General features: G+C 39.3%; 1 protein-coding gene across 2 annotated transcripts in view; it reads right to left on the reverse strand.

Moving 5' to 3' along the window:
- Window positions 1-525: 525 nt before the first annotated feature.
- Window positions 526-26,531, reverse strand: part of elovl5 (ELOVL fatty acid elongase 5) — a 28,758-nt gene continuing 2,752 nt past the window's right edge. For both annotated transcript variants that reach the window (XM_006638691.3, XM_015363038.2), the window contains exons 3-9: window positions 20,122-20,186; window positions 17,272-17,459; window positions 9,275-9,352; window positions 6,634-6,805; window positions 6,277-6,401; window positions 4,880-5,014; window positions 526-3,851 (exon numbers count right to left, since the gene is read on the reverse strand). In XM_006638691.3, coding sequence (XP_006638754.2) covers window positions 3,717-3,851; window positions 4,880-5,014; window positions 6,277-6,401; window positions 6,634-6,805; window positions 9,275-9,352; window positions 17,272-17,459; window positions 20,122-20,179 — 891 coding nt within the window. In that variant the 5' untranslated portion in view covers window positions 20,180-20,186 and the 3' untranslated portion in view covers window positions 526-3,716. The remainder of the gene's footprint in view (window positions 3,852-4,879; window positions 5,015-6,276; window positions 6,402-6,633; window positions 6,806-9,274; window positions 9,353-17,271; window positions 17,460-20,121; window positions 20,187-26,531) is intronic.

The raw sequence follows: 26,531 nt of genomic DNA on the forward strand, positions 1-26,531 counted from the left end.
CTCTGCCATACTGGCCAGGTTTGTGGCGTGGCTGAGATAGCTTTGCCTCATGCACATTTACTCTCATCACTCTCACTGAAGGGTGTAACTCTTTCGAAGTCACAGCTGGTTCACAGTTGCATGTGTATCCAATTTCCTCCCTGGCCAGCTGCTGATGTAGGAGGAACAGCCAGATCTAGGCAGTGTCTGGCCACTATGAGACATTCCACTTCTCAATGATCGACTATATTGAAAGGCATATTCAGTGTTTTTGATTTTTATATCTTTCTTATGATCCGTGGTTTTCTACATCACTATCCCTGAGTTGGTTTGAGAACTCCTTGGTTTTCATTTTGAATTTTTGCTTGAAATTCATTACCTGACTAATTGACTTTACAGGGATAGTTGTGAAATCTGTGAACCACTATTACTGAACCCAGTGGCCACTTATCTAATTGTGTGGCTTATTAAAGTAATTATGTACACATACATTAATGTAGCTTTTCCACAGCAAAGAGTTTGGTAAAGTCATGTCTACAATTACAATTTTTAGTGTGACATTAACACCTTTTATTTATTGAAATTCAATGACATTACAGTTACATTACATCAGTATTTCCTTCCATTGCAGTACTGTTAGGTGGTTATCACTAATCTGGCTCCATTTAAATCCCAGGATCTTCTTCCTCTAAGCAAAGATGTTTCACTACCACATCACGTTATACATCCACATCCAGGGAACTATATGCTTTTTATTACTTTTCAGCATGATTGAGGATTTAACATTTCAGATGCACTGATTTTCCATGATCACAGTAAGATATCAAGTTTATCCAATGAAAACTAACAGTGCATGTCAAGACTATAGCATTGGCTATTCTGCAAGGGCTGATTTACAGTTTTATGAAAATGAACAATGAAGCCGTCAATCAACTCTACTTGATGCCAAGTTGTTGATGTAATGGCTCTCGCCTCTCTACACAGGCTTTAGAGTTTTTATTTTGCATTCTTCACTCGCTGACCCCTGCGATTAATCTTTAAGGCATAAGTGTATTACAATGGACAAAAACACTGTTAAATCTGTGTTACAGTAGCATGCTTTGACAGCAACGAAAACAATCTTAGGAGTTTTACTAAACAAAAACTTTGAGAACATGAAGAAGCAGCACCTACCAGGTAATTCACTATTAAGGCAATACTTCGTGTACAGTCTCAAATCAAGGTCATTCATTGTGATGTGACAGGTGTTTCCAGTCCTGGTCCTGAAGCCCCACACCCCTGCTGGATTTATTTCCAGACCAGTTCACTAACAGTTTGCCTGACTGGAATATTTGCAATGTTTTGCACTCCAAACTTAGGCATTTTATCTTCCTTTTAAATATAATAGTTAAAGGCAACCTCCAATCTGCTTTAAGAACCGAAAACAGTCCAACAGTTCACATGAGTTGTTTATGAAGTCAATTAAAGATTCAATTATGGAACTGAGAGCATATCTGGGAAGAAAACCAGCAGGTGTCAGGTCAGGACTGGGACCCCCACTCTACTGTGGAAAACCTGGTTCTTCCTCAGCCTGGAAGTGATGAACAGTAAGAAGATTAATATACTTTAGGGGGAGCAACATTTGCCTTCAAACATCACAACACCAGAAAACAAAACTCAGTTTAATGAAGATTGTTTTTCATGAAAATAAGCAGATTTCAAACCAAAATCTAGTTTTTGAAGTGCTTCCACCTGTGTGTCTCATGTCATAATTGGGGAATAAATGGACATCTCTGTTTCACCACTTCCATATGTGTTTGCACTGAAGGATTTGAAAATGTTCATGGCAACAAGGGACATGATTAGAATATAAAGATTCTGAGGAATTTGACATGTGGGAGAGAATGCTGGCTCATTAATTTGTTCTTAGATCTCCTGTGGCTACAGTTCCAGATATATGGCTTAGATAGTGCTGCTGTCCTAAACAGTGAAAAGAATAGAGTGAGGTTTAGTGTTTTTGTTCTGTTTTCATGTTTGCCGCCCACTGTACATTCAATATTGATCAAAACAAAAAAATGTCCTGGACTTAACCAAGGCCTTTAAAACGGGACAGTTAATGGGGACTTTAACAGCATCAAGAATCTTAAGGAACACATGTGCAAATGTGTTTAAGAGTACACCATACTTTCTCATCTAACATCACTCCTTTCCAAGATTTCTACGATTCTTAGAATAAAGTGCAGCTGTAAACCAGTGCCTCCTTAAGCTACAGCATCTTTAAGGCCAAAGAAAAATGTCTAAAATTATATTCAGCTTAGCCCTCCACAACACTGTATTTGCTGTGAGCCCAATTGCCACCACTTGATATACTGTATATTAGTAAGGACACTGAACAACTGAGTTGAAGACCACTGCTCTCCTGAGTACAAACAGCTGAAGTCAATAATGCACAATACAATTATTAGTTACACTTGAGATCTTTCTCTGTGCTCACCCATTTTCAACAACATGCCATGAGTATTTAGAAACTTTTTATAGCAGGTGCAACTTGACATTTATCAAGTTATTAATAGAAAAACTACATGCTAAAAAACATAGCTAACTTCATTTATTCATTCTTCACCAATGTATACAGTTAATTTCCATCTTACATACTGTAAACACTCTCAGAGGTTAAAAACAGCTTTCTAGTGTTAAACAAATAATTTACAACCGTCTTTCCCTAAAATAAATAAGAGACCTGGCCAAATTAAGATTAAGAGTTATTAACATTTAAGATAGATTGGAGAGTAAATTTTTCATGAGCTGGTCAATCCTGGCTTGAACTTTGCCAAACTTTGCCAAAACAAGCAATTTGACTAAATTACGTTCCTACAACTCCAGACCCTTATCAATTCACCGTATTCTGAAAAGCCCCACTCAATATGTCCTCTAAGATGTACATAAGATTCCACAGACATTAATTAGAAACGTGATATCAATAGCAGAAGTAACTTTAACCTTTAAATGGTAGCACTATACTATACTGCACAATAAAGTATGTATACAGTATGATACTGGTACAGTATGTACAGGTAAAGTGTATTACAAAGGATTCCACAATAACACAGCAGAGGCCCCTACAAGGAGAGTGAATAATGATATGTGCTATTCTACTGTCATTCCTTTCATATTGGACTACTTTTGACATGGCTGCATTTCCACATTATTCAAACTACTGTTTATATAGCATCTACTTTTCTTTAGCTGGTTAAAGTATACTCCGTACTGCATACTGTACCTTATCCAATGTGCAGCAGGTGATAAACATGACTATTTTCCACCAAGAACACTTACTTAGTGGTCTAGGTTGGGCAAGAATTGTATTTGACATTTCAACATGATTTTGAAACCTTTTGGAGGTTAGCACATAAAACATGAAATGAGCCAGAGAGATGTAGTTTTTTAGAGAATGAACCTGTCTAGTTTCTTTTTTTAACTAAATAAAAAGGGCACAATATATACAGTATGTATAAACATCCACATACTGCTCCCTTAACCGTAATGGGCTTGATTCAATATGAATAATAAACAGGCTGTAATGTGCAAACAGTCTACAATTCCTTAGCATTAGAATGGCTTTGGTTCTTTATCTAAATGGATATAATAGGGCAATCTAGAAATTTAAAATACAATTTAAAATCCTGTTCCTAGCAACGGTACCTCTACGAGTGCTAGTTTTCAGATTGTGAGATTTCTGTAGGGCAGGGGACACCACGTCAATCCCCTCTGTGTTTTCTGTGTTTCACCGTCTCTGACGAGACTCCTGAGACTCCATTCGAGTGTCCATTCATGGACACAGCAGAACCATTCTGGTGCTCTTTCCTCCGGGAAGCTCCTTTCTTATTGTAGGTCTAGGCAACAAAAGGGAAATACAGGTAGGTCAAAGACGAATGAGACTCTATCCAGTGTTTTGACAGTCTTTCCTCCTTGTAAAGGAACACGTGAAAGTTAATTTACTTTCAGGACACCTGAAGAAGGCTCTAGAGCTGAAACATTTCATTTCTCCTTTCTGTTTATCAGGGGGAATTAACCTTTAATCATCCATTTGCAGCCATTGTATGCTGATGCAGCTCCCCCCTCGAACATCCTTTCCTGTACAGTATTTATATTTTCCCATTGCCAGGTATTTCAGTTTTTGTTTTGGATATGGCCAGCCAAAATGAGATACGAGTCGTGTGTTCTTCAGCTGCGACCCCTGTGACAGCGTGCAGGGGGGCGGGGCAGCTGCAGCCAGACTCCTCCCACTGCCCCTCCCCATCTGACACGCCCCCCGGCAGCGCAGCCCGGGGCAGGAGGTCTGGTGCCTAACCAGCAGGACCGACAGCACCCTGAGTCTGCAAGTGCCTGGGAGGCCACAGGGAGCGCTCATTCAAGTCCCAGTCGCAGCTGGGTAATAACACGACCCAGGCCTCGAACCTGCATTTGGGTGAGAGCCTTTACCAGCTGATCCACTCAGGAGGCCCTGTTCGATGTCATTGCCAATAGAAATGTATTGATTTTACTGTTTTCTATTGCTTTCAGTGCCCATTTAGAGACTTGAACAAGTCTTCACACTGTATGTGTGAAATGAAAGCTGAAATGAAAGAACTCTTTCCATTCTCTGCTAAAGCCAACTGAGCTCTCACCCTCACTCCCTTTTCTCTTTGTTTGAGAAAGTGCACAATGGTTTTCTTTCAGATTCTGCATTCACCCAAACAGAAGTAACTGTTACTCTATTCTACGTCCACTCATTTAAATTCACTACAAACAGAACTGCCAGCCTACTGCCATGCAAACAGAAAAACCAGTACCCAAAGTTTAAGTGTGATCGAGGTAACGCTGGCATTAGAAAGTAATCCACAAGACAACAACTACTGACAAATTCAGAAGATGTTCTTACCTGTATGTAGAAGTTGGAGAAAAGAACGATCAGTGTAATCATGTAACATATCTGGAAATACAGCCATCCCATGGGGAACCCACATGGCCAAATGACAGCGCACACAGTTTGGAACATAGTTAACACAAACTGAATCTGAAAAAAGGAGATGGAAAAACACAAAGAAATGCATGTTTTTAAACAATGAGTTAAATGAGCTAACGCTTAAGAGTAAGGTACTGGGGTGGTGGTTTACTGTAGCAGTAAGAGCATGCATAAATGACCGGTTCAGGAAGAACAGTGAAGAACAAGCCAGAGCGCGCAATCTGGAAGCACATTTAAAATCCAGAACAGGAGGCGTCCTTCAAGAAGCAGCTGGGTGAGAACCTGGGATCAATTAGCTCCTAACAACCAAACTGGCTCGATGCGTTGAATGGTCTCCTCTCATTTGTAACTCTTGTTAGGTTCTTTAATCAAGCAACTGCTTCTGTTTTATCTTAATGTCGACAGTAAATGCTCCTTTGAAACTTGTCTTTCCAAACAGAATGCACTCAGGCAGGCGTGTTCGAGGTGCCATTTTCAACACTTCGTGAAACCCTTCTCCCCCCAGGTGAGAGCTGACATGAGGTTTGTTAGGTTTACTAGGATGAAGACCACAAGTATAAAAGGCAATCAAATGCTAAGCCCTGCATTCATATACTAAAGTAACAAAGACCAGACCTATAGTAAATACTAGGTTATGCAGTACTTGGGCAACATCCTTAATGTTAATGCTATGAAGAAGCTACTGTATATGAGTAAGGTAAACATTCTGTCAATTCAGTTTAGAGAACACTGTTAAATGGTCCACCTCTTGCTTTTCTTTGCACAGTCCTATCGCAGTGATTCAATTTCAGCTCCCTTAGCATCTCCTTTCCTTCAGGCTGCTGCCTACATTTTCTTTAACAGAACCAGTGTTGACAGACTGTCACGGAAAACACGACAGAATTGAATAAAACAGAACTGTTGCCAACATAATCACATTTGACCTTCATTAAATAAAATACCATGAATTTTCCATGTTGAGAATTTTCAACATTTTCCGATATAATATATACAGTATATATACTCAATCAATGTACCGTTCTTTCTTGTGTTCCTGCTTTATCTGCAAATGGCAGCCTGTTTCCTTGACCTTTTAATATCAACCTTTATTTTTTAATCATTTCCAATTAACACTGAAAAGCGATACTTGTTTAAACTGTAGAGGACAGCCAGCCTGCAAGCCCATGTTTCTGCTGGAGAAACATTAACCTTTTTGCTGGTGGATTCAGAATTTTCTTTATACATGTTGTTCTGTTTGAGTGCAGGAAATCATCCGTCTGCAGTGTGTTCATATTTGGGTGAGCAGCAGTGTGACTGTAGGCATTGAAACTCACCAGCTGGCCCTGAGTAATGTACTTCTTCCACCACAGATAGGGGCGCATTGCTGGGATGGCGGAAAGCCCATAGTAGGAGTACATTAAGACGTGAATGAAGCTGTTGAGAGTTGCTCCAAAATATGCTAAATGAAAGAACAAGGAAAAGCAAGGCAACAATGAATGGTACTTATTCAACCTTACCAAGCTTGAATGTGAACAAAAGGAACATTTCTCAAAAATACCTCTGTCACCTGTACTCAATTAACAGGTAACCTTCTAAAGCAAGTATTAATAAAAGTTTTAAAATGAGCAATACTTCTGCCCTGCGTGGATCATTTACAAGACTGAAAGGTCAAGTGGTACGTTTTGACTTACAATGTCCGCAAGGCACCCAGTTCATGACAAACCACCAGATGTTCAGCATGCTGGCGTGATGGTAGACGTGCAGAACTGTAATCTGGTGGTTGTTCTTGCGTAAAATGAAGAAAAATGTGTCCATGAACTCAATAAGTTTGGAGAAGTAGTACCACCACAGGACGTGTACAATCTAGAAACAAAATGATGAAAAAACCATAAACAGACAAACAGTGGCTTCAGATTAAGAGCCTGTAAAACAAGAGCCCATGTGCTGCACCCCACTAAACTATGTCTCCCAGGACAGGAAACATCTGGAGTCTCCCATCTGGCCCTGGTTCAGGAGTCACAACTCTTCTCTCACTCATCAGCTAGAGCAAAGAGAGCAGAGCGACCATTCTGATTTTGGAAATGATTATTAATCAAGAAAATAACATACTTTGGTGTCCAAATAATCAACTATAATCTTCAACTTGCAAATATGCACACAGGGATACACCAAACAATGCATACATATAAATACGTAATAAACAGAAAAAAAGGTAACAAGGCCTCAGTTAATCAAAAACAAACGATTTTAGGGGGAATGAATAAATATAGCACTATAGCACCAAGTTCTTGGCTGTGAGCCCAAGTGTGTGTCCATTGTCATGCCAAGCAATATTTACATTCACATTTTTTCATTTGGGAGACACTTTTATCCAAAGCGACTCACAACTGACACAAATACAGTATCAGATTAAAGATGGCTAGTCTGGAAAAGTCATATACTGAATAGTGCAACCGATTCAGTCAATCTGAAATCAATGGCCATCCAAATCAATTCAGTCAATCGAGCCAGGAGCACGTTGTTTTTATCCAGTAAATTAACAAAGTCTGGATTCATAAGGCTGACAGCTAAAACAATCTTGCAGAAGACTGTTGGACTGCTGTGCTAGCTAATGTAAAGTATTGTCTAAGTTGTCTGCATGTAAACTTCCAAAGGGATCTCTGCATTTGAAGTACTTGTGCATGCAGTTTGCAGTTGGTTATGATGACAATAATTACATATTAATATAAGCAGGTCACTCCTGGGTGGCTCAGCTGGTAAAGATGCTCTTCTGAGCAAAGCCTGAGCTCTAAGATCACAGATTCGAACCCGTGTCCAGTGAATGTAGATGGGATTCCCCAGGCAGCTGTGCCCTACATACTTCCTTTGTAGTCCCAGATGGGAAATTTGCTTTGTAGGCAGATAAAAGAAACAATACAGAATCCATTAAACACAACATGTACCCAAATAAGAAAGGCCTGGCATAAGATGAGAAAACAAGTTAGTAGCTTGAGTAAACGTCACAAGTTAGAAAAAAATAAATAATGAAATAAGGTCATCAGAGCACGAGATAAATACATAATATACAGTACATGCACAATGAGTAAATAAGGTCAAATATACAATCACTTGTCAAACGTAAGCAGGTTAACAGCCATGGGAATACAGGGTAACTTAGTTATAGTGCACTTAACGTAGGTAGTCTAACCCAACGCCCAGATGGAAGGAGCTCAGTTTCACTGTGTGAGGGGGGTCGTGACAGTCAGTGACTATACTGACCTTCTGCACTATTTGTTTGATGTACAGTAGATGTCTGCCAGATGTAGCTGTTGTGCACCTGTCATTCTGCTGGCTATCTTCGCTGTCCTGCTCAGTCTGTTTTTATTGTATATATTCAGGTTATTAAACCAGGCTACCACAGTGAATATTAGAAAAGATTCAATAAAAGTTTGAAATGTGCTTAGCAAGGCCTCAGTAATGTTACTATGCTGAAATGCAATTTCCCTTGTGAAAGATGAGTTTCTGAAAATAAGCAAACACAGTGACCTTAACAATCTATCACATTTCAAAACACCTGGAGAACAACGTAATTGTTACTACAAATCAGAATTATTCTGCTGAGGCAATGTAAGCTGACAGCTAGTACAATAAAATTCAAGTCACAGGTGCTGCAATTCTCAGTGTTCTGCAAGGTGAGGGTCTGGTGCCCTTTCTCGCTGTGCATCATAAAACCAGCACAAAGGGATGACGACTCTGGCCAGACCAGAAAGCTTTGGCAGGTCTGAAAACGTGAGGGGTGATAAATGCCGGCCACAAAGTGGCAAGTATTTCTGGTCGATATAGTGGTGCTCTATTGTTGAAAAATACCCAAGTGAACTACGATACAACACTGCAAAAAACAATCTCAAAAAGCAAGAAATCCTTGAAAAGTGCTGTAAGAAAAAACTTGTGTGGTTATTCAACCGCATGTTGTCCAGATCTCTGTGGTATTTCATTTTATTTTGATCTATTCATCCTTTTCCTACAAGCATTTCTGAAAAGGCGACCCTCACTGTTCGTACCCCTAAATCCGTCTTCTAGGAAACAGTTATCTGTTTTGTTAAGAGTGGCTTTTGGGGGTGGGAGCTTAGGTCAAGAAACTTTTTCTGGCAGGCAGACTAAAACCCATTTTTCATGATATTATCTTGAAAAATGTACTGCAAGCACTCTGGGAGCACAGCACATTTAAATACAACAGTTTCTTTCAGAGGATTAACAGATATTTTAATAAGCATCTCATTTAGTCTGTTTGTTGCCATTCAGGAATGAGGTGATAGGCCTGCACTCTAAGGACGCCACTGATTTTTGACTTACCTTTGTGTCAGCCTCCCCGGCACTGTGTGTGTCCTGGCAGAAGAAATTGTACCCTCCTTGCCACACTCCCATGACAAGCTGCACAAACAAAAGGTCACAGCATTTTAGAATCTTCACCACCAAAAGCAGACCCAGCCGATACTCATGAAGCAAAGCTGTTTCCTTTCCTAATGTCTCCCTGCAAGGCTGAACCCACTAGCTATGTTTACTGCAGAGATGAAGATCTCATCCATCTTGGAATAAGCAATTGGCTTCAACAGCATGGCTGGGTAACGTGTTCCACAATCCCACCACCCTGCTTGTAAAGACCAGATAGAAATGCAAATAAGGTTAAAAGTCATAAGAATATTATTGTTAAGGAATCATGGCATCAGCAACACAATATAATTAGTATCTCCTGACTCTTCTGCATTGAGAACAGGCACATTTACTGTACATCACTAAACTGAAGCCATGTGTTCAGGTTAGTGGTCAGTATGCTAATATACTAAGGATGCCCATGTCTTTGCAATTTCATGTTAATTCTGTACAACAGCCCTTGAAGCTGATGTAGGGCCACAAATGCACCCCCCACAGATACACACAAACATATTTAAACTGTCATTAAAGTAATTAGGTTTAGTTGAGAGTTCTCTCAAATACCTGAAGAGAGAAGTTTTAGTACATGTCTTTGTGTATGTCTTCTGTTTAAATCTTTTTTGCTTGGTTTTTCTGAAATAACTTTTTCCAGGCAAATGCATTACTCCAACACTGAATTAGAGGAACGACGTGGTGAAGTTTATTAGTGAAATACCAGTCTTAAAGTTCTATGGTGTTTTTCTAAGCAATGATTGCTTTCACTAAACAACTGCTGCCTTAAGACAACTTAAGTGTTCCTTCAAAATTCTGCTGTTGATAAATTATATTACAATTTATTAGCAGTTTTAAAAAAAGTAAGTTTTCAGACTTTTCCACCTGCCTTCAGCAATTCATACTAAAAGGGACAAGGTCCTTAAATCATTATTAAACACATTATGTGCATAACAGAAAACAGACTGCTGACGCTAGTAGTAAACTAGCCAGTAAAACTAGCCCACTGTGTTTCAGAACTTTGCACAGCAGTAAACAGCTTCCCTTGTGCCCTTCCTGACAGTCAAGGCAGCTTCCCATAGAACAAGAGAAAAACATTCCTCAAGGATGAACATGAGAATCACGTAATAGGGCAACGCAAACTAAATAAACAATTTACAGCTTCTAGGTCCCCACATACCAGTCCATACACATATCAGTGGGCTCCAAGAAGACTTCATGACTCTGGCATGTGAGATAAAAAATGCAATTGTCATCCGCAGGGCCAGACGTTTAACAATGCAGTCTAACAGCTGAACTTAAAGAAATCTCTCAGAGTAAAGGACACTTGCATCCATCGTTAGTGAATAATATAAAGTACTTCAGTGCTTGTCAACTCTTGTATTTTCTCTCCTTCCTTTAGTTTAAAACGGGCGTCTTCTCTTGCATCTATTCCAGGCTGTGGGCGGGTGTATCATTTCTACTGCCTGAGTCATTCTTAACTGTTACTCACCACTTCCTCTCCTTTGGGGACAGCCCTGGACGGACATAAACGCTGTCAGGCCAATTGTGCAAATAACAGACAAAGTGAAGAGACCAAGGCTTTGTATTACAGCAATCTGTTGCCATAACAGTGAATAAAAAATGTTTGCTGCCTCGTATGTTGCATTTATACCAACCCTGTGCGTATGTTCGAATTCTGGAGACAGACTCTGGGTAAAACAACCAGCTCCAATGGACTCAAATATTTCCTTCACAAAATCCTTTAAAGACCATCAGCACTACAGTCCTTATCAAAAAGCACGTAAACGATTTTTATTTTCCTTTCCGCTGAGTGAAACACAATGAGGGCAGCTATCATGATACTAACTTTCATGGCAAGATTTTAACATCAAAAAGACAAAAGTAGAGATAATGCCGTAAATAACAAGTCTGATTCTGCAGGATAGAACAAGAAACACCTCAGGCTCCAACCCCAGCAGATCAGATTTGTCTGCTGATCTCCTTTATTAATACAGATGTGTACAGTTCAGATTCTGTAACAAGACTATTCTAAGGTCAGACAGTGTTTCATATTGTCTTTCTAAATTAGTGTAGTTGTAAAAGCATTAATTTTAACCATTAATAAGCAGACTTAAAAAGAATTCTAACCGATATAATATGACCCCTCTAGTTTTTAAATTCTTAAAAAGCTTTACATTTTTATGGCACTGCCTTTTATCCCAAGTGTCTTAAAATTAATCACATTTAGGTGTTTTTATGGATATATCTTTCTTTATCTACTTCAAAATATGGATGCATAGGGTAATAAATATTTTACTTTGCAGTAGCAGAGTGTTTAGTCGTTTAGTCGAGTCCGACTCTTCGTGACCTCATGGACTTCAGCATGCCAGGCCTGTCTGTCAACAACTGCGCCTCTGAGCTCTTGCAAATTCATATTCATTTCTTCAGTAATACTGTCTATCCAGCTTAAATAGTAGTAGTAGTAGTAGCAATAGTAAAATACTACACCAGAATCATGTGGCTCCTCGCTGAAAGACAGGATAAGATCTGGTGTCTGTGACCCAACTTAGAGTTAATATCAGAGCAAAACTAATCAAGCAGTGAGTGTCCTTTCCAAAGTCGAGGTCAGCTTATTTCTACTTCCTCAAGCATCTCCTCTTTTATACCAAGTGCGATTTCCATAGCAACCATCAACTTGTGGCTCCTCTTTGTTCACTGTTGTACAGCTGTGTCTCTCAAACTCCCAAATGTTGTTGCTCAAAGGAGCTCTTGTTCAAATGTTGCTTTAATTGAAGGTTTCAAACAGTTATGTTTTTAAATCCATCTATGTCAAAAATAAATTACCCAACTATTACTCAGAAAGCCATATATGGTGAAAGAGCCCAGCCTAGTGTATTAAGTTTTATGACAAAATAATACTCTCTGCACATTTTGTCTTTTGAAACTTGTGTTAACAAGAACCAACTGGTCATCAATTAATTGTTTTGTTTTGTTTTTTTGGAGGCAGTGGTCTGGTCTTTGCATGCAGTTTTGACTAATGTTCTCCTAGTTAAGCAATAAATTCTCAATACTCAATTGCTAACTTCAGAGGTAGGAGAGCATGTTTTGTAACAGTATGCTCTTCCCCAGCAGTCTGTGGGGGCTTGTTGTTTATGCTGCCATTAGGTCAGATTCATCACAGGTGTGGAGTCAGCTTTCACATCTGTGCTGATTACACTGAGACTTACAGCATGTTCATGCAAAACAGCCTGATGAAACAGGAACAAAAGAACAAAATGATCACTTAATATAAAGATTACACTATAATTCTTTTTAGTGTTTTAAAGGAATACATGTTGTCCAATCCATTGTATGATAATTTCTGTTCCTATTTCATGAGACGTATGAATTAATCTACAGGGTACCACAGGTGATGTTAAAAAAACGGATTCAACAAAACCTTTTACATCTGAACTCTGACGAAACCTAGACATTATGCTTTTTCCCTCTCCTTATGATCTTGGCAAACGTGTCAACCTTAGTTTTGACCACTAAGTGCCCTATAATCGCTCCAAGTAGTCTTGTTGGGAATCTTGTTGGGTGCTGCCTTTAAACATGTTCTGAAAGTGTCTTTTTTGTTAGAAAATTAATATTTTACCACAAGAGTGCTGGTAGCCAATCATATATCCCAGTGTGTTATTTGTTGTCATGCAGCGTTTACTGGTGTTTCCAAATATGATCTAAACAAGCTGCTGTATGCTTAATGCTTAGCTGCTCGGATCTTTACAATGTGATAGCACCTACAGTATTTTCACTTCTTTGCACTGACCCCCTGTGGATATCAAATTCAAATCACTGCTTCTCCTCTTTAAGAGCTTGAGCAGTTAGGCTCCTGGCTACAGTGAACTGTTAACTACAGTTATCCATTATTTGTGCTCTCTGGACTTCTTTCAGTTCCCAAAATTAAGTTCCAAACAGTGTGAGACAGTGATTTGCATTCTGTTGCTCAAATGCTGGGGAATTATCTCCCTACTCATATCAGATCTTTTAAATTCAGGCCTACCTTCACTTTTACTCTAACGCATCCATATAAAAAAGATTGTTAAATATATCTGAAAAAGAATTTGCCTCTTAACACATTGGTTCAAGTTTTTCATCAAAAACAGTTAAACCAGAACGAGAACTGTTTCCCAGAGCTGTTACATTTTTTGAAAGCAGACAGAGAGTGCCGAACTTGAGTGTGATATGCAAAACATGCAAAGGGCCAGTTATTCTGTTGATTTCATATCCTGTAGGGAATTTCCATTCAATTCATACTGCAACTGTTGCACTGCAGTTCATCAAAGACAGCAGTATATAGGCCACCGAGTCACAAAGGGGCTGGAGCTTTCTATTTCGGTAATGAGGAGAGTTTATGCTAGTAACACACAAGACTTGAGAAAAGTTTCTTTTGACTGGTCCACTGATTTCAGCCACTTTCCCAGCAACACAACTTAGATCACCTTCACAGCTCATGTAGGGTTTTTGTGAGACCTGTCCCCAGCAGTACATCATTAATACACATTAAAAGACCCTAACTCCATTTACAGCCAGTATACAGCCATACTTTTGATACAGTATGTAAGTACTCAAGGTTAAGGTATTGACTACAGTAATTAGTACTTTAACCTACTTGTTTATTTCACCTTTGCACAAATACCTTATTTTCATGAATACATCTGTCTGCTCATAGAATAATCTCTTATGACAAAGCAGTATTTTGTAAGCAATAAATGACAACGATCTTTATCTGTTCATAGCAGAATGTTAGAAAACTATATTATTATAATTTGTAGAAGACTTTGTAAATTCAGAGTGCCTCTAATGCATGATGTAATACTTTTACAACAGACCACATTGAAGGCTGATTGCAACAACACTGAATTGATTGTAAGGACTGGAGACTGAATGTGAAATCCCTAAACTTAACACATCTTGTAAAATCTAATGCGTCTATTAGCTAAAAATCTGAATCTGACAGAGTGACTGCTGACATCAGTATTGGCTGCCAGAGACAGTATATCACAGTTTGAGGTTATAATTCAGTTTTAAACCTTGACAGACGTCAGGAATTTCGAAATCATCTGCTGCACGGAAAACTACTAAAATCTATTACAGAGACCACTCTACACTGGATTTGTAAAATACTCACTGTGATCAATAGTGAAAATGTAAAGCTCAATGGCAAGGAAATGTGCAAGCTGATGAATGCCCTCCTCATTCATTTGTCATCATTGCCAAAAAGCATTACATAATCTCCGGTAATTCCCCTTGCTAAGTAATGCTGCCTAAAATCCTTTGTCTCGTATTCTACAAAGAACAGGCCGTCTACTACTGTGCAGAATTTTAAAAACATGCTCTTGTGTTACTGTGTACAAACTGTACAAATTGTAACCTGTTACTAACACAACACACTAACACTAATATTGTACACTAGTTAAATTAGTGACCCAGTGTCCTTCCATATAAATTTGAAAGAATCATGTCTTGGCGCTTAATTAACAAAATAACCCCTTTTGTACTTGTAACCCTGATACGGATGTATTCTGTTCAGTCCACTGGGAGAATCTTACTTTGGTCTTATGATCTTACATCAGACCACCAAACTGAAGGCCAGCCAACAATACAATAGTAGAACTATGCAAGAAGATGCAGGGGTTTACTTGTTTGGACTTTCCAAAGGAGCACTTTCCCAGCTGCAGGCAGAGAAACTGAGCCTTGCCACACTGCAGGACAAGACTGTAAAGACCTACTCCTATGTTGTGCTCATGCAAAACCCCCATTTAACAAAGACAGTGATGTAGTACAGGTAACAATAGCTTTTGCATGAATATTGTATAAACATGGTCAAATCTAAACAGGGAAAAACTGCTTGGAGGAGTGAGCTACCCCTCATTGCATGAGCTTCTTGTTTGTACTTCAGATTCAAAGAAACAAATGGCTATTAATGTGCATTTATGAAACATGTAACTAGATTGTTCTCCTAATTCCCAGGACTCAGTGATAAGTTTGTGCAGTGTTCTACTTTCTCCATCCTCACTGACTGAGCTGAAGAGTCAGATTCTCCATGACAACGACACGAACGCTTCGCGGAAACTCGCAGAGGGAGAGAGGTGGCCAGATACTGTGGCCCAGCACTGCCTGCTGAATAAATCATAAACTACCGGGAGAACACAGAAAGTCTCCTTGGGATTCCAAAACAATGACTAAAAAGGACAATCTCCAGAGGACATCTGCAACACAGCATACTTCTCTGGGAAGATAAATCCTTAAATCAGCTTAAGGTGACCTTCTGCTAAAAATCGCACTGCTCTTTTCCCTGTTTGATAACAGCAATGTCAGAAACAGTGCATTCCTTTGAATACACAGCAGTCATCTTATCTGGTTACAAGACAAAAAAAACAATTAAAAAAGATGTTCTAGCTGTTATTTCATTATTTTGCAATTCAGATTAATTTAATTCTATTATATTTAATCAAATTAAACCACCAGAAATACAGGTCAACGCGTCATTATATGTTTTTGTTATAAAAAGTGACATACATACTGTCACAATGCAAAACATTGATTTCATCATCATCATTTTCTACCCACTCGCTCCTGGTGAGGGTGGTAACAGGCTGAGCAGAGTAGACCAGACTCCCACGTCAGCAGGGAGGATCTAGACCGACATTCATTTTTAAAATGAGGCAAAGTTAGTATCATGATGGCCTCCCAGAGCATCAGCGCGGTCCAGGCTCAGACCTGATCTGCCTCTGTGTAGACTGCTGTGGGATGTCCTGCTACTCTTCCTGGGCGGCTACAGCCAGCTGGCGAAGTCTCCTCTTGCATTGGCCCCGCCGGAGTGCTACTGGAGCCAGGCCAGGCAAAAAGGCCAGCCACAGAAACGTCTGCACAGGTCAGGCCATTGCAGTCCCTGCACTCTGTGGACCTGCGCTGTCCTGCTGGGAAATCAGTGCTTGTGGATTGGTGCTTGTGCAAAAACTGCGGCGAAGCATCTCAGAGCAATGAGCTTGCCATTATTTCCCACCACATCCCTCTCACATACTGGTTTGGTTACGCCAAACGCAACCAGGCAATCTTCTGTGTTGAACTGGGCTGTATCATTTTGCTGTTCTTTTGTTAAATGAAATCATGTCTTTTTGAATGTCTGCTTTATGCAAAGCTATTCAGACTACAGGATAACATTGTTAAAGCAAGACACATTGTCCAATCTTTTGTCCATTTTTTGTTCCTATTTCATCAGAGATATGAATACATTTCTTTATTAGTACTGCTGAGAACCCGAAGAGCAGATTTTCATTAATTACATGCAACACATTTCACCCTTATATGTGACAAATATCATTTTTGTATTAATAAATTTAATAGGAAGGTTAATAAATTTCCACACTTTATGAGAATTGTTCTTTTATGCAGAAAAGAAAAAAATGTACTTGTGGTGGGTTCAATCTTAGAAGCTTTTCAGACCCACAGTTTTCAGCAGCACAAAGATTCAATTATTTGTGAGGTCTGGCATCTAATGCTGCCTGTCACTGCTGAAACAAAGCCTTTAATCTTCAGACTCATTTTCCTCTGTTGAGCAGATTTGTGTGACAGTCAGCCCTTCTCCTGTTGTAGTGAACTACCTAGACTTTTCTTCCATAAGGTCCGACAGACAGTTAAAGCAACGAAAACAGCAGAGTAGGGATATGGGAGAAAAGCACTGCAATGTCAAATCCACCAAGCTGTTAAAAAAGCAAAACCACAATGTTTTACAAATATCTGACTAATTTTCCTCTTGTGTTCTGAGCAGGCCTCTAATCAGAATATGAGTTACCAGTAGCCCAATAGCTGACCAATAGCAAAAACCAAGCACAAAGTTTAGGACTGGCAGGGATTTTCCCCAACTACCTATGCTTAACAATCACATAATGTTTTCAGCTTACCTCATAGAACATGTAAAAAGACAGCAGCGTCAGACCCAGGTTATAGATGACAAGAATACCCCTGCAAGAAAAGGGTTGTCTGTTGTTCATGTATTTCGGTCCTATCCAAACAATGACGAGGTACATGAGTGTAAGCAGAAAGGTAGGGGGATAGTTATCAAGAAGAAACCACCCTCTAACCCTGGGATCTGAAAGACAGAAAACAAAAAAGGCCGTTAGTGTTTGTTAAGCAGCAGGCAATATCTCGTATCACCCACAGGCAGTGTAAACCAAACCAGGTGACACCAAAGACAGACAGAAAGCGGAAATTAAATTAAACACAGGTGATGGGTCGCAGACATTAAATAGAGGTGATGGGTCACTGACACAGGCAGAATCAGAGCTGGCGCTGTTAGAGACACATACATCAAGACACAGAGCCCAGACATGGCAAAGGATAATGGGACACTGACGTGTTAATGAGTGTAGCCTGTCAAAACCATATTTTAGGAATTTCTAAGGAAAGGAAAATCCGCTAACAAAATATTACAAATCATTAAGCATTATTCATTAACGTGCAGAAATCAAGCATTTATCATTTTTATTAAATGTTTGGATCTCCGGAAACGTATTTTTTCTCTGTTCTGTGTCCTGCGCACATTTATATGGGGTGGAGTGTTTTTAATACCCTGCTCTTGTGCCACAGTAAAACACAACAGTTGTATAATTGCATAATAAGGCACCATTGAGTTTGAAACATTTTCAACATTTCGAGTGACTCAAAAAATCAAATTTTATCTCTTTTTAATCTTGAATAACCATATGCCTGAAGTGATGTAGCTAAGCAACAATTACTAATGGGCGCAACATGAGTTCACGCCACAGTTAAACATATTTCTGAGAATAACAAGCCAAAACAATGTGAACATGAAGAGTTTACACAGGCCAAACTACTTACTAATAGTTATCTGTCTTTTTTTGGTTTCTACATTGTACTGCTGTGTGATTCCTTGTTTGGGCTTTCTGATCTAGTGTGGGTACTTATCAACACTCTTGAGCTATATTTTTCTATTTGCAGTCACAGGCACTAGGAAAAGGCTTTTATCTCCATGAACTTGTACTTGAATAGAGTATGTAAATTCTGCCATTCCACATACAATGACACTTGTTAGTATTTTTATAAAGTGTTTTTCTTTAATCTCTGTGTAGACCATACAGGTTAAATACAGGCCTTTTTTTCAAGCTAAATTCGTAGAAGAAGGCTCTGTTACTTTTAACAAGCAAAAACATATAACGGTCTTATAATAGCACTCTGACATACTAATGTAAAAAGGTCCTTAACAAATTCAGCTTATGACAACACTGTGAACACACTAGGGATGGTGTTGGAAGACTGAACAGTGCTGAAAATTGTTCATGATGGATAAAGTAAGGCATACTAATAATATAGAGGTATTATTTATTTTAAATTACTGACAAGTACAAATCTTTTAAAGGCTTTTTAGGCTTGTTATTTTTATTTGTGTGAACTATTCCATGTTTATAATTGTGTATGTATAAGAATATGTATGTATAAGAAAATCAATATTCAGTATAGGACAGGTGAACAACACAGGCAAATAACCTGAACATCATTTGTAATGCTATCAATTGGTCAGATGTTTAAAGATACTGCAGATACTAGCAGTGATTCTGCCAGAACACTGTATGCTACCTTCTAATACAATAAAATGTAATTATTACAAGATGGGATAAAGATACCTTTGAGAGAATACACAGCCTGGGTTATTATTTTCAACAGATTACTTGGTAGAGAACACAGTGCAGTTTTTCACCCTTTTAGACTGTTCAACTGAGAATATTAAAGACAATTTAAGCCTTTTTAATATAACACATGACAATGAAAACATAAAACATTCAATCTGTGTGCACGTCCGTGATCCTAAACTTTCCTTTTCTTCTCTCCCCATATTGCACACCTTTGTGGTGATTCTTGTTTACCTTTTTTGGGGGTTAAAACAGGTCTACTTCTGTTTTCTTACAATCTGCTCAGTACACCTCACTGAAGGAATCCTTAACCATTCAGTCTATTATTCAGATACTCTGTTCACAGAGCTCAATTCTGATAACCACAAAGGACTACGGTGGAGCAGACTGACAAGACTGTATCCTGAGTTGACTTGTCAGCACCATCTTTAATGATTAATTACATCAACACATACACTACATGTCTTTGTTTATTAATAGCACTTAAATTACAGTATTTTGTGTATGTCCTATCAATGCAGCGCTTTTTTTCAATGAAGCACGATTTCGGCAGACATGGAAAAGGAGCTTGCAATCCTGTGTTTTTTTCACTGCAGCTATTACAGGCCTGACTGAAAGAGCCAGAAAGAGCTCATATAAGAAAGGAGCTCCACAGGACCCTGGTTTGAGTCTCAGTGCATTTCGGTTCCTTTGTAGTATATGTAAATCTGATAAGTACCTACATTTCCTCATTTCAATATCTGTAACTGGTTTTAATATTCACCCTACAGTATAAGCGTACGAAGTACATTATAAGTATAAATAACACTGTCATCAGCTGAGCTTATCATATCTCATGACCTTCCACCTCTCTACCAATATTATATTCTGTCTATTATTAAAATGCAAAATGTAGAATAAACAGTGTCTGTTCATCAGTGTGTAAATCAGATCTGCAAATTTTCGAGAGCAGGACTGATGTTTCTCGCCTGACAAGAGCTGTTCATATGCTGAGCTGAAAAGCATGTGGCATGATCCGGGCAACAAGCAGGTGCTTATTAATAAAGCGTGTGGACTGCAAGCACAGAGGCAAATTGAGATTAAACACCTAGGTTCAAAACTTACCTCTTGGTCCCATCCAGGAATCTATATAGACACTGGTGGCATGATTAATGGCCTCCATTTTCGACCTACATGAAAGAAGAAGAAAAACAGCCTTTGTTACAGAAAACACACCAGTAGCAGACAAATCACTTTACGTGCAGTATTTCTCTCTTAAGCATTTGGACAGATGCTGCATTAAAGGCTTATACACTGAGCATCAAAAGAAACTCGTCACTCTATGTTTGTAGGAAAATAAAGTATATTTTAGATAAGGATTAATCCAGTGTCATATGGATTAACTGATCATTCATGACTGACAAGTCAAGGAGATACACCCCAATGAATCTAGGGCACAAGGACCAGTGAACGGACACACACTTGTCCAGGTTGTATGAGAGAAAAAGGATCAATTCCCACTATACAGCATCTGCAGCCTGCTCCAAAAACAGCTTGTACTGCTTCTACTGCTTCCAACAGTGGCTACTAATGTCCACAGTGGACCTTCTTGATGACAAATGTTAATTTACCATAATGAATTAAACCGTGTGGTGGCTGTTCAATAAATTCTCAGAGTGCCTGTTATGAAACCAGTTGTAATTTTCCCAATAGATTTGATGCTTGGTACGCAGTTGCTTGTGAGTCTCTCAAACTTTCCGTTCTACAAACTAGGTCCCTAGAAATACGAAATAAACATCTTTCAGACTCATTTACGGTACTGCAGGAAAATGACTGTGCCGGGTGGGGGCAGTTCAGCAAGCTGCAGCCTGTACTTCAATTTTCATATAATCAAAGCAGAGCGCATATGATGCAGTGTAATGCTTGTAACCCTATTTCAGAAAAGGGAGACTGCTTGTTGGTAATGCAAATGAGAAACAGTCCAGATGTTCTCTGATGCCAATTCAATGTGCATCGCGTTCACAAAACACTGTTAGGGACAGGAGAGTCAGGCCAAGAAAACAACAATTTAGCCCAGCTAGTGCCTCCCTCTTGAGTATCTTGCATGGCAATGATCATTATAACACCTTTTTAGCAGTGCTGTTGGACTTTGTTTAATGGGCATCAGCCGCCCTATTAGATGTTTGGGTAAAGATATAATTTGATATAATGTTTGATATAATTCGTCTAACATAATAGGAACCCCCAGAAGAGGAAGCACCATGTTTTCCTTTTTTATCTGCAAAACCCCTACAGGGCTGGATGTTCAAGTACATACAGTTTTTTTTAATTAACAAGAAGAGTTTATGATCAAATTATTATAAAATAGAAGTTTAAAATATAGCTGTGGTAGTGTTGAATCTTCTGAATACTGTTTAACTGGGGGAGGTAAATAATCAAACTCCATATCTTATTTTTCTACCCATTTTAGACACAGAAATGAGTCTTTAATGGGGGGACCAGCTCTCTTGCAGGATATTTCCCCAAGTTCTGAATAAATAATTTTGTTAAGGATTCCTTTTAATGGCAGAGGCTGGTGATGATCTGACTGCTTCAGTGTGCTTGATCGGACAGGCCTGTGCAAATCAAAGTGATGTAACCCAACAGAAAACAAGCACCCTCTTTACAACACAGACGATTTCATTTACGTTCATTTTAAGCCGTAATGAGCATTCTTTCACTTTAGTGGGAGACTAAAGTTCATCTTGTCTTAAAGTATTTCAAAATTATGGGATTTACTTCTAATCCCAGGCCTGGCAAGCACATACAGTACATGATGATATTTCTTCATCAGAAAATAATACAGTATGTGTATTTTGTGCAAGGTACAAATGTTCTGATAATTTTCTTTTCATTTTCAACCCTCTTGTCCTGGTGGGAGTCCTGACAACAGTGCGTCCAGCAGAAAGGATGAGGCATCTTCTTCCTCTGCAACTTTTCAGCTCCCCCTCAGGGATTCCCAAACGTTTCGTGCCAGGCAAAAGGTACAGTCCTTCCAGCTTGTCCTAGGTTGACCTCAAAGTCTCTTCCCGGTGGTACATGTCTGAAGGGAGGTATCGTTTCCCGAGACGCCTTGTCTGAACCCTCTTGATCCACAGAAACAGCGGCTCTCCCTGCAGCCGTGGCTCTCACCCTGTCACAGAAATCCAGACCACGCGCCCTGTGAGGAAGGCTCATTTAAGAGCTCGAACCAGCAATCTCCTCCGTTCAGTTATTACAGAGAGTTCGCGACTGCAGGCGAGGATGAGGACGAAAAACAAACCAAAGTCTCGACACCCACTTTACCACTATAACTCAGTTCCCTTACTGCAGTCAAATCAGGCAGGACTTCTCTTCTGCAAAAATGTTGGAACTTGAACCCCGTTCAGAGAGCAAACATGTTTTACATGGCAACATGTTGCAATTACATCTTCAGCCAGGTTTTGCCACCCATATTCACCGTACCTCAAGTTATTCATTCATACCATAAAACTGCATAATTTACAACACTGCCAGCTGTTATTGGTCACTCCTATCTAAACAGTTTTCATACAATGAAATATGAAAAGAAATGAATCAAGTCTGCCTCTTTAGTGGAAACCTGGCTGTGGTTACTCTGGTAATAAGTAAAAAATAGCTGTGAAAGAAGTAACATCCTGTTCAGTGAAATCCACACTGGTTATCTGTGTTTAATTTTCACCTTGATAAATTGCGCTGGTCATGTGTTTCTATCATTCTGTGGTTATGATGGCTGTGGACCAGATAGAACACACCTTACTACTGCAGGGCAGGAGTTCAGCTCTGAGAGGAGAGCTGTTGCTTTTGACAGATGGCCTCTCTTTCCCATGTTTGCAACGTGCTCAGTCTAGCAGGATGCTGTGTGACTTTTCTATTATTGGTGCTTATTTTTTTTCTTTTAAATCTCAACTGCTTTTGCCTTCTCAATTGTGCGGAAAAACAGTGATGCACAGAGGGATAGTTTCTATGCTTTTTTTGACTCCAGTCTCAAGGTACCAACTTAAAGCTTATATTTCCTGTTCTCCCTTGATACTGGTGCTGTAAGCTTTCACTTTTTGCACTACAGCTGCAACTGCACTTTCTGAAGCCATAACGACAAGTTGTTACAAACATGAAAACTGGCTGTGTTTTAATTGAGTTGATAGAGCAATACAATCTCATTACAATTCTGTCATATCTTAATTCCCTGTATTGGCACAAGGTTTTCTCCATGGTTTTCAGCAAGGAAGATAAACAAATTAGTGGGAATAGAGCAGTCAAAGCTAAACATAAAAACACTACCTCATATTTTATTTTAGATACTGTGATGTGACTTTGATAGTGTACAAACACTGCTGTAATTGTACCTTAAATTCTGTAGGCAGGCTTGACAACAACAGAAATAATGGACTATTATACTATAACTATTCTTCCCTTATCATCTGGATAAAGTCAAGTTCTTTCATAGGCATAAAAACAAAGGCCTATTTCTGCAATGAACAAATGTAACCTGATATTTCCCAGTGTTCCCATGGTGCTCGAGGAGTGCAATGCAATGTACTTAAACTCTGAACAAAGTCTGATAGACATATATGTTAACAAATAAGGATCTAATCTCCTTAGTGGTATAATGTTTTACATTTTTACTTCACATTTATTTCAAAAAGAAGACACAATGTAATAAATAAGGAATGCCTGACATTTACTGTAAATTTACTGAGGATTCTGCTGTTCACAGTCACACAAAGTACAGGGTGTGTGTTTCACTAGTGAACCCAAATGCATAAGGAGCAGCTTCAATTAAAAAGATTTATTCAATTAAAATGATTACCAGATTGGCCACTGATTGACAAAATGTGTAGTCTTTTGTTCCATCTTGGTGCCACCAGCTACTGTGTTTTATTGACAGGTACAGTATCTCAAGACTTCAAGGGCATGTCAGTGTACTGTGGGTGATCAACATAATTGTGTTGCAGTATAAGATTCACAGTCCAAAACTAAAAGCCGTGGAAGTGGCACAACAAGATACAGCACCCCAGAGCTGGTCCTGGGAGTACAGGCAGTCAGGTGGGACACATGCTGGATGTCCGGATGGCCATGGAAAGGACACAGACACACTCAATCACACGGGCACACACATCACCTGCAGCTCCCAGCTGGCAGCCCACTGGAGCTCAGCAGGTGTGAGCCTGGCCAGTACCTGGATGGGAGACCTCTTGGGAAAAACTAAGGTTGCTGCTGGAAGAGGTATTAGTGGGGCCAGTAGGGGGGGCACTCACCCTGCAGGCTGTGTGGGTCCTAATGCCCCAGAATAGTGATGGGGACACTATACTGTAAAAAGGTGCCGTCCTTCAGATGAGACATAAAACCGAGGTCCTGACTCTCTGTGGTCATTAAAAATCCCAGGGCATTTCTCGAAAAGAGTAGGGGTGTTACCCCGGTATCCTGGCCAAATTTCACTCCTGGTCTTTAACAATCATGACCTCCTAATAATCCCCATCTATGAACTGGCTTAATCACTCTGTTCTCCTCCCCACTGAAATCTGGTGAGTGGTGAGCGTACTGGTGCATCATCCAGGTGGGGCTGCACACTGGTGGTGGTGGAGGAGAGTCCCCATTACCTGTGAAGCGCTTTGAGTGGAGTGTCCAGAAAAGAGCTAAACACTGTAAGTGTAAGGAATTACAGCCAATGCCACAGGCACAATGTAGACACCAAGTGGATGTTGTATGAAAGCAGCTTCAACCGGTTCACTGCTTTGACACAGATTCCTGCCGTGACTCTGTAGAGAGACTTGAAAGTCTGTGTTGCATTGTGCCCTCCATGTTAAAGGTGCTTCTTCTGCAATCAGGACTGACGGTTTTCATTGTGCTCCACTATCCTGCCTGTTTTTCAGAACCACTGAACTACCTTCCGTATCCAAAGTCCGGAAACGATCAACAAAACATTAACTGAATGCCACTGAAGGAGCACAATGATGTCGAGAACGTAAGGAAGGAGAAGAACAACAGGAGGACATTCAGTTCAACAAACCCATTTAGTGGTTAATAACTAACTGATCCAAGGATCTCAGCATGGCTTGGTAGTTTGTTCCATACTTCCACCCTTTGTTTCAAGAAATGTCTCCTGTTTTGATTTACATAAATAATGTACTTTGATGGAGTTTCAATTTATTTTAATACAACTTGTAAGGCTTATATTCTTCTGCCCAGACAGATACACGTTTTGCTGGTAAACCACATTTTATAAAATTGTGGGATTTCTAATTCATCGCCAACAGACATGTTAAAACGTTTTAGCTCTACATCGCAATTACAGTACATTTCTGGGCAGAAGCGTTAAAGAACTTTAATCCTGTATGTCAAAATGTTTCCAAAGAGATCTGACAGCTATTAGCTTCATATCAATCGAGCACAGAAAACACATCGAGAACTTACAATAAAATACTATATAAAACCGCTTGTGAAGAGTAAAAAACAGTGAAGGGAAGTTTTAAAAAATCCAAATGGTCTCTTTGCCTTCTAGCTCTATGCTGTGGTCATCATGCACCACAATCTACACCCAGAAATGTGAACGGAGTGGTATCACATTCACCAAGAATGAGAGCATTACCATAGTTCACATTTCTCACTGTCACACTGGCATCTCCAAATCCTTTTCCTATTTAGGAAGATGCAGGCAATTTTGTATAAACACAGTGAAATATAAATTGTTCTTGTCCAGCATTACAATTTTATGGCTTCTCTGGATTCTTGCCAAACACTTTATAATGAATTCTCAGGGCTCATTAAATACAATAAGCCGTGGGTGAAAGCACAAAGTCCCAGACCTTCTTTTGTCTCACTTTTTTTAGAAGCACAATGTTTGACTCAATCACTATTATGTCAAACCCATTAACAACATAAACACCACCAGCTATGTTAAGCAAGTAACAATGGAGTGGGGTTCAGAAAAAGCAACCAAAGCAAAGCCCTTTTTCATCAGAGACAGGTCCCATGGTGATACAACTGAAGTGAGCAGGTTCACATACAAAGACAGTTCTCTTTTAAGTACAATGCAGGACCTTATACAGTATGTTGTGTTTTTTTCAGCAATTAATTAGTTCACAGATGAAGTTGTGTTATACCTGTGTTCTGAAATCCTGAAATTGCATCAGAGGTATTCATTAAGTTTCAGCCACAACTCAAAACAGTTTCAACCTCAGATTGCTCAATTCGCAAATATAACTCTGCTCTTACAACTGGTAATTAGAACTTGAAGACCATTTTAGGAGGCCATACATTCACCACGTTTACATTTAAACAAGGAATGTCTCTGAAAAAACACATTTCTTAGACACAAATATACTCATCTAGCAACCTAAACCAACAGTCCATCCTAGCCAACAAAGAACACATTTGTTGCAACCTTTGCTACATTACTTGATACATAAGGTACTGTAATGTAATCATGCTTAAAGGATCATCTGCATGGGTACATCTGGGAAGAGTGTAAATCAAAATGACCAGGCTGTCTCCTCTGA

This window comes from Lepisosteus oculatus, chromosome 17 (assembly GCF_040954835.1).
Source record: "Lepisosteus oculatus isolate fLepOcu1 chromosome 17, fLepOcu1.hap2, whole genome shotgun sequence".
Lineage (NCBI taxonomy): Eukaryota > Metazoa > Chordata > Actinopteri > Semionotiformes > Lepisosteidae > Lepisosteus > Lepisosteus oculatus.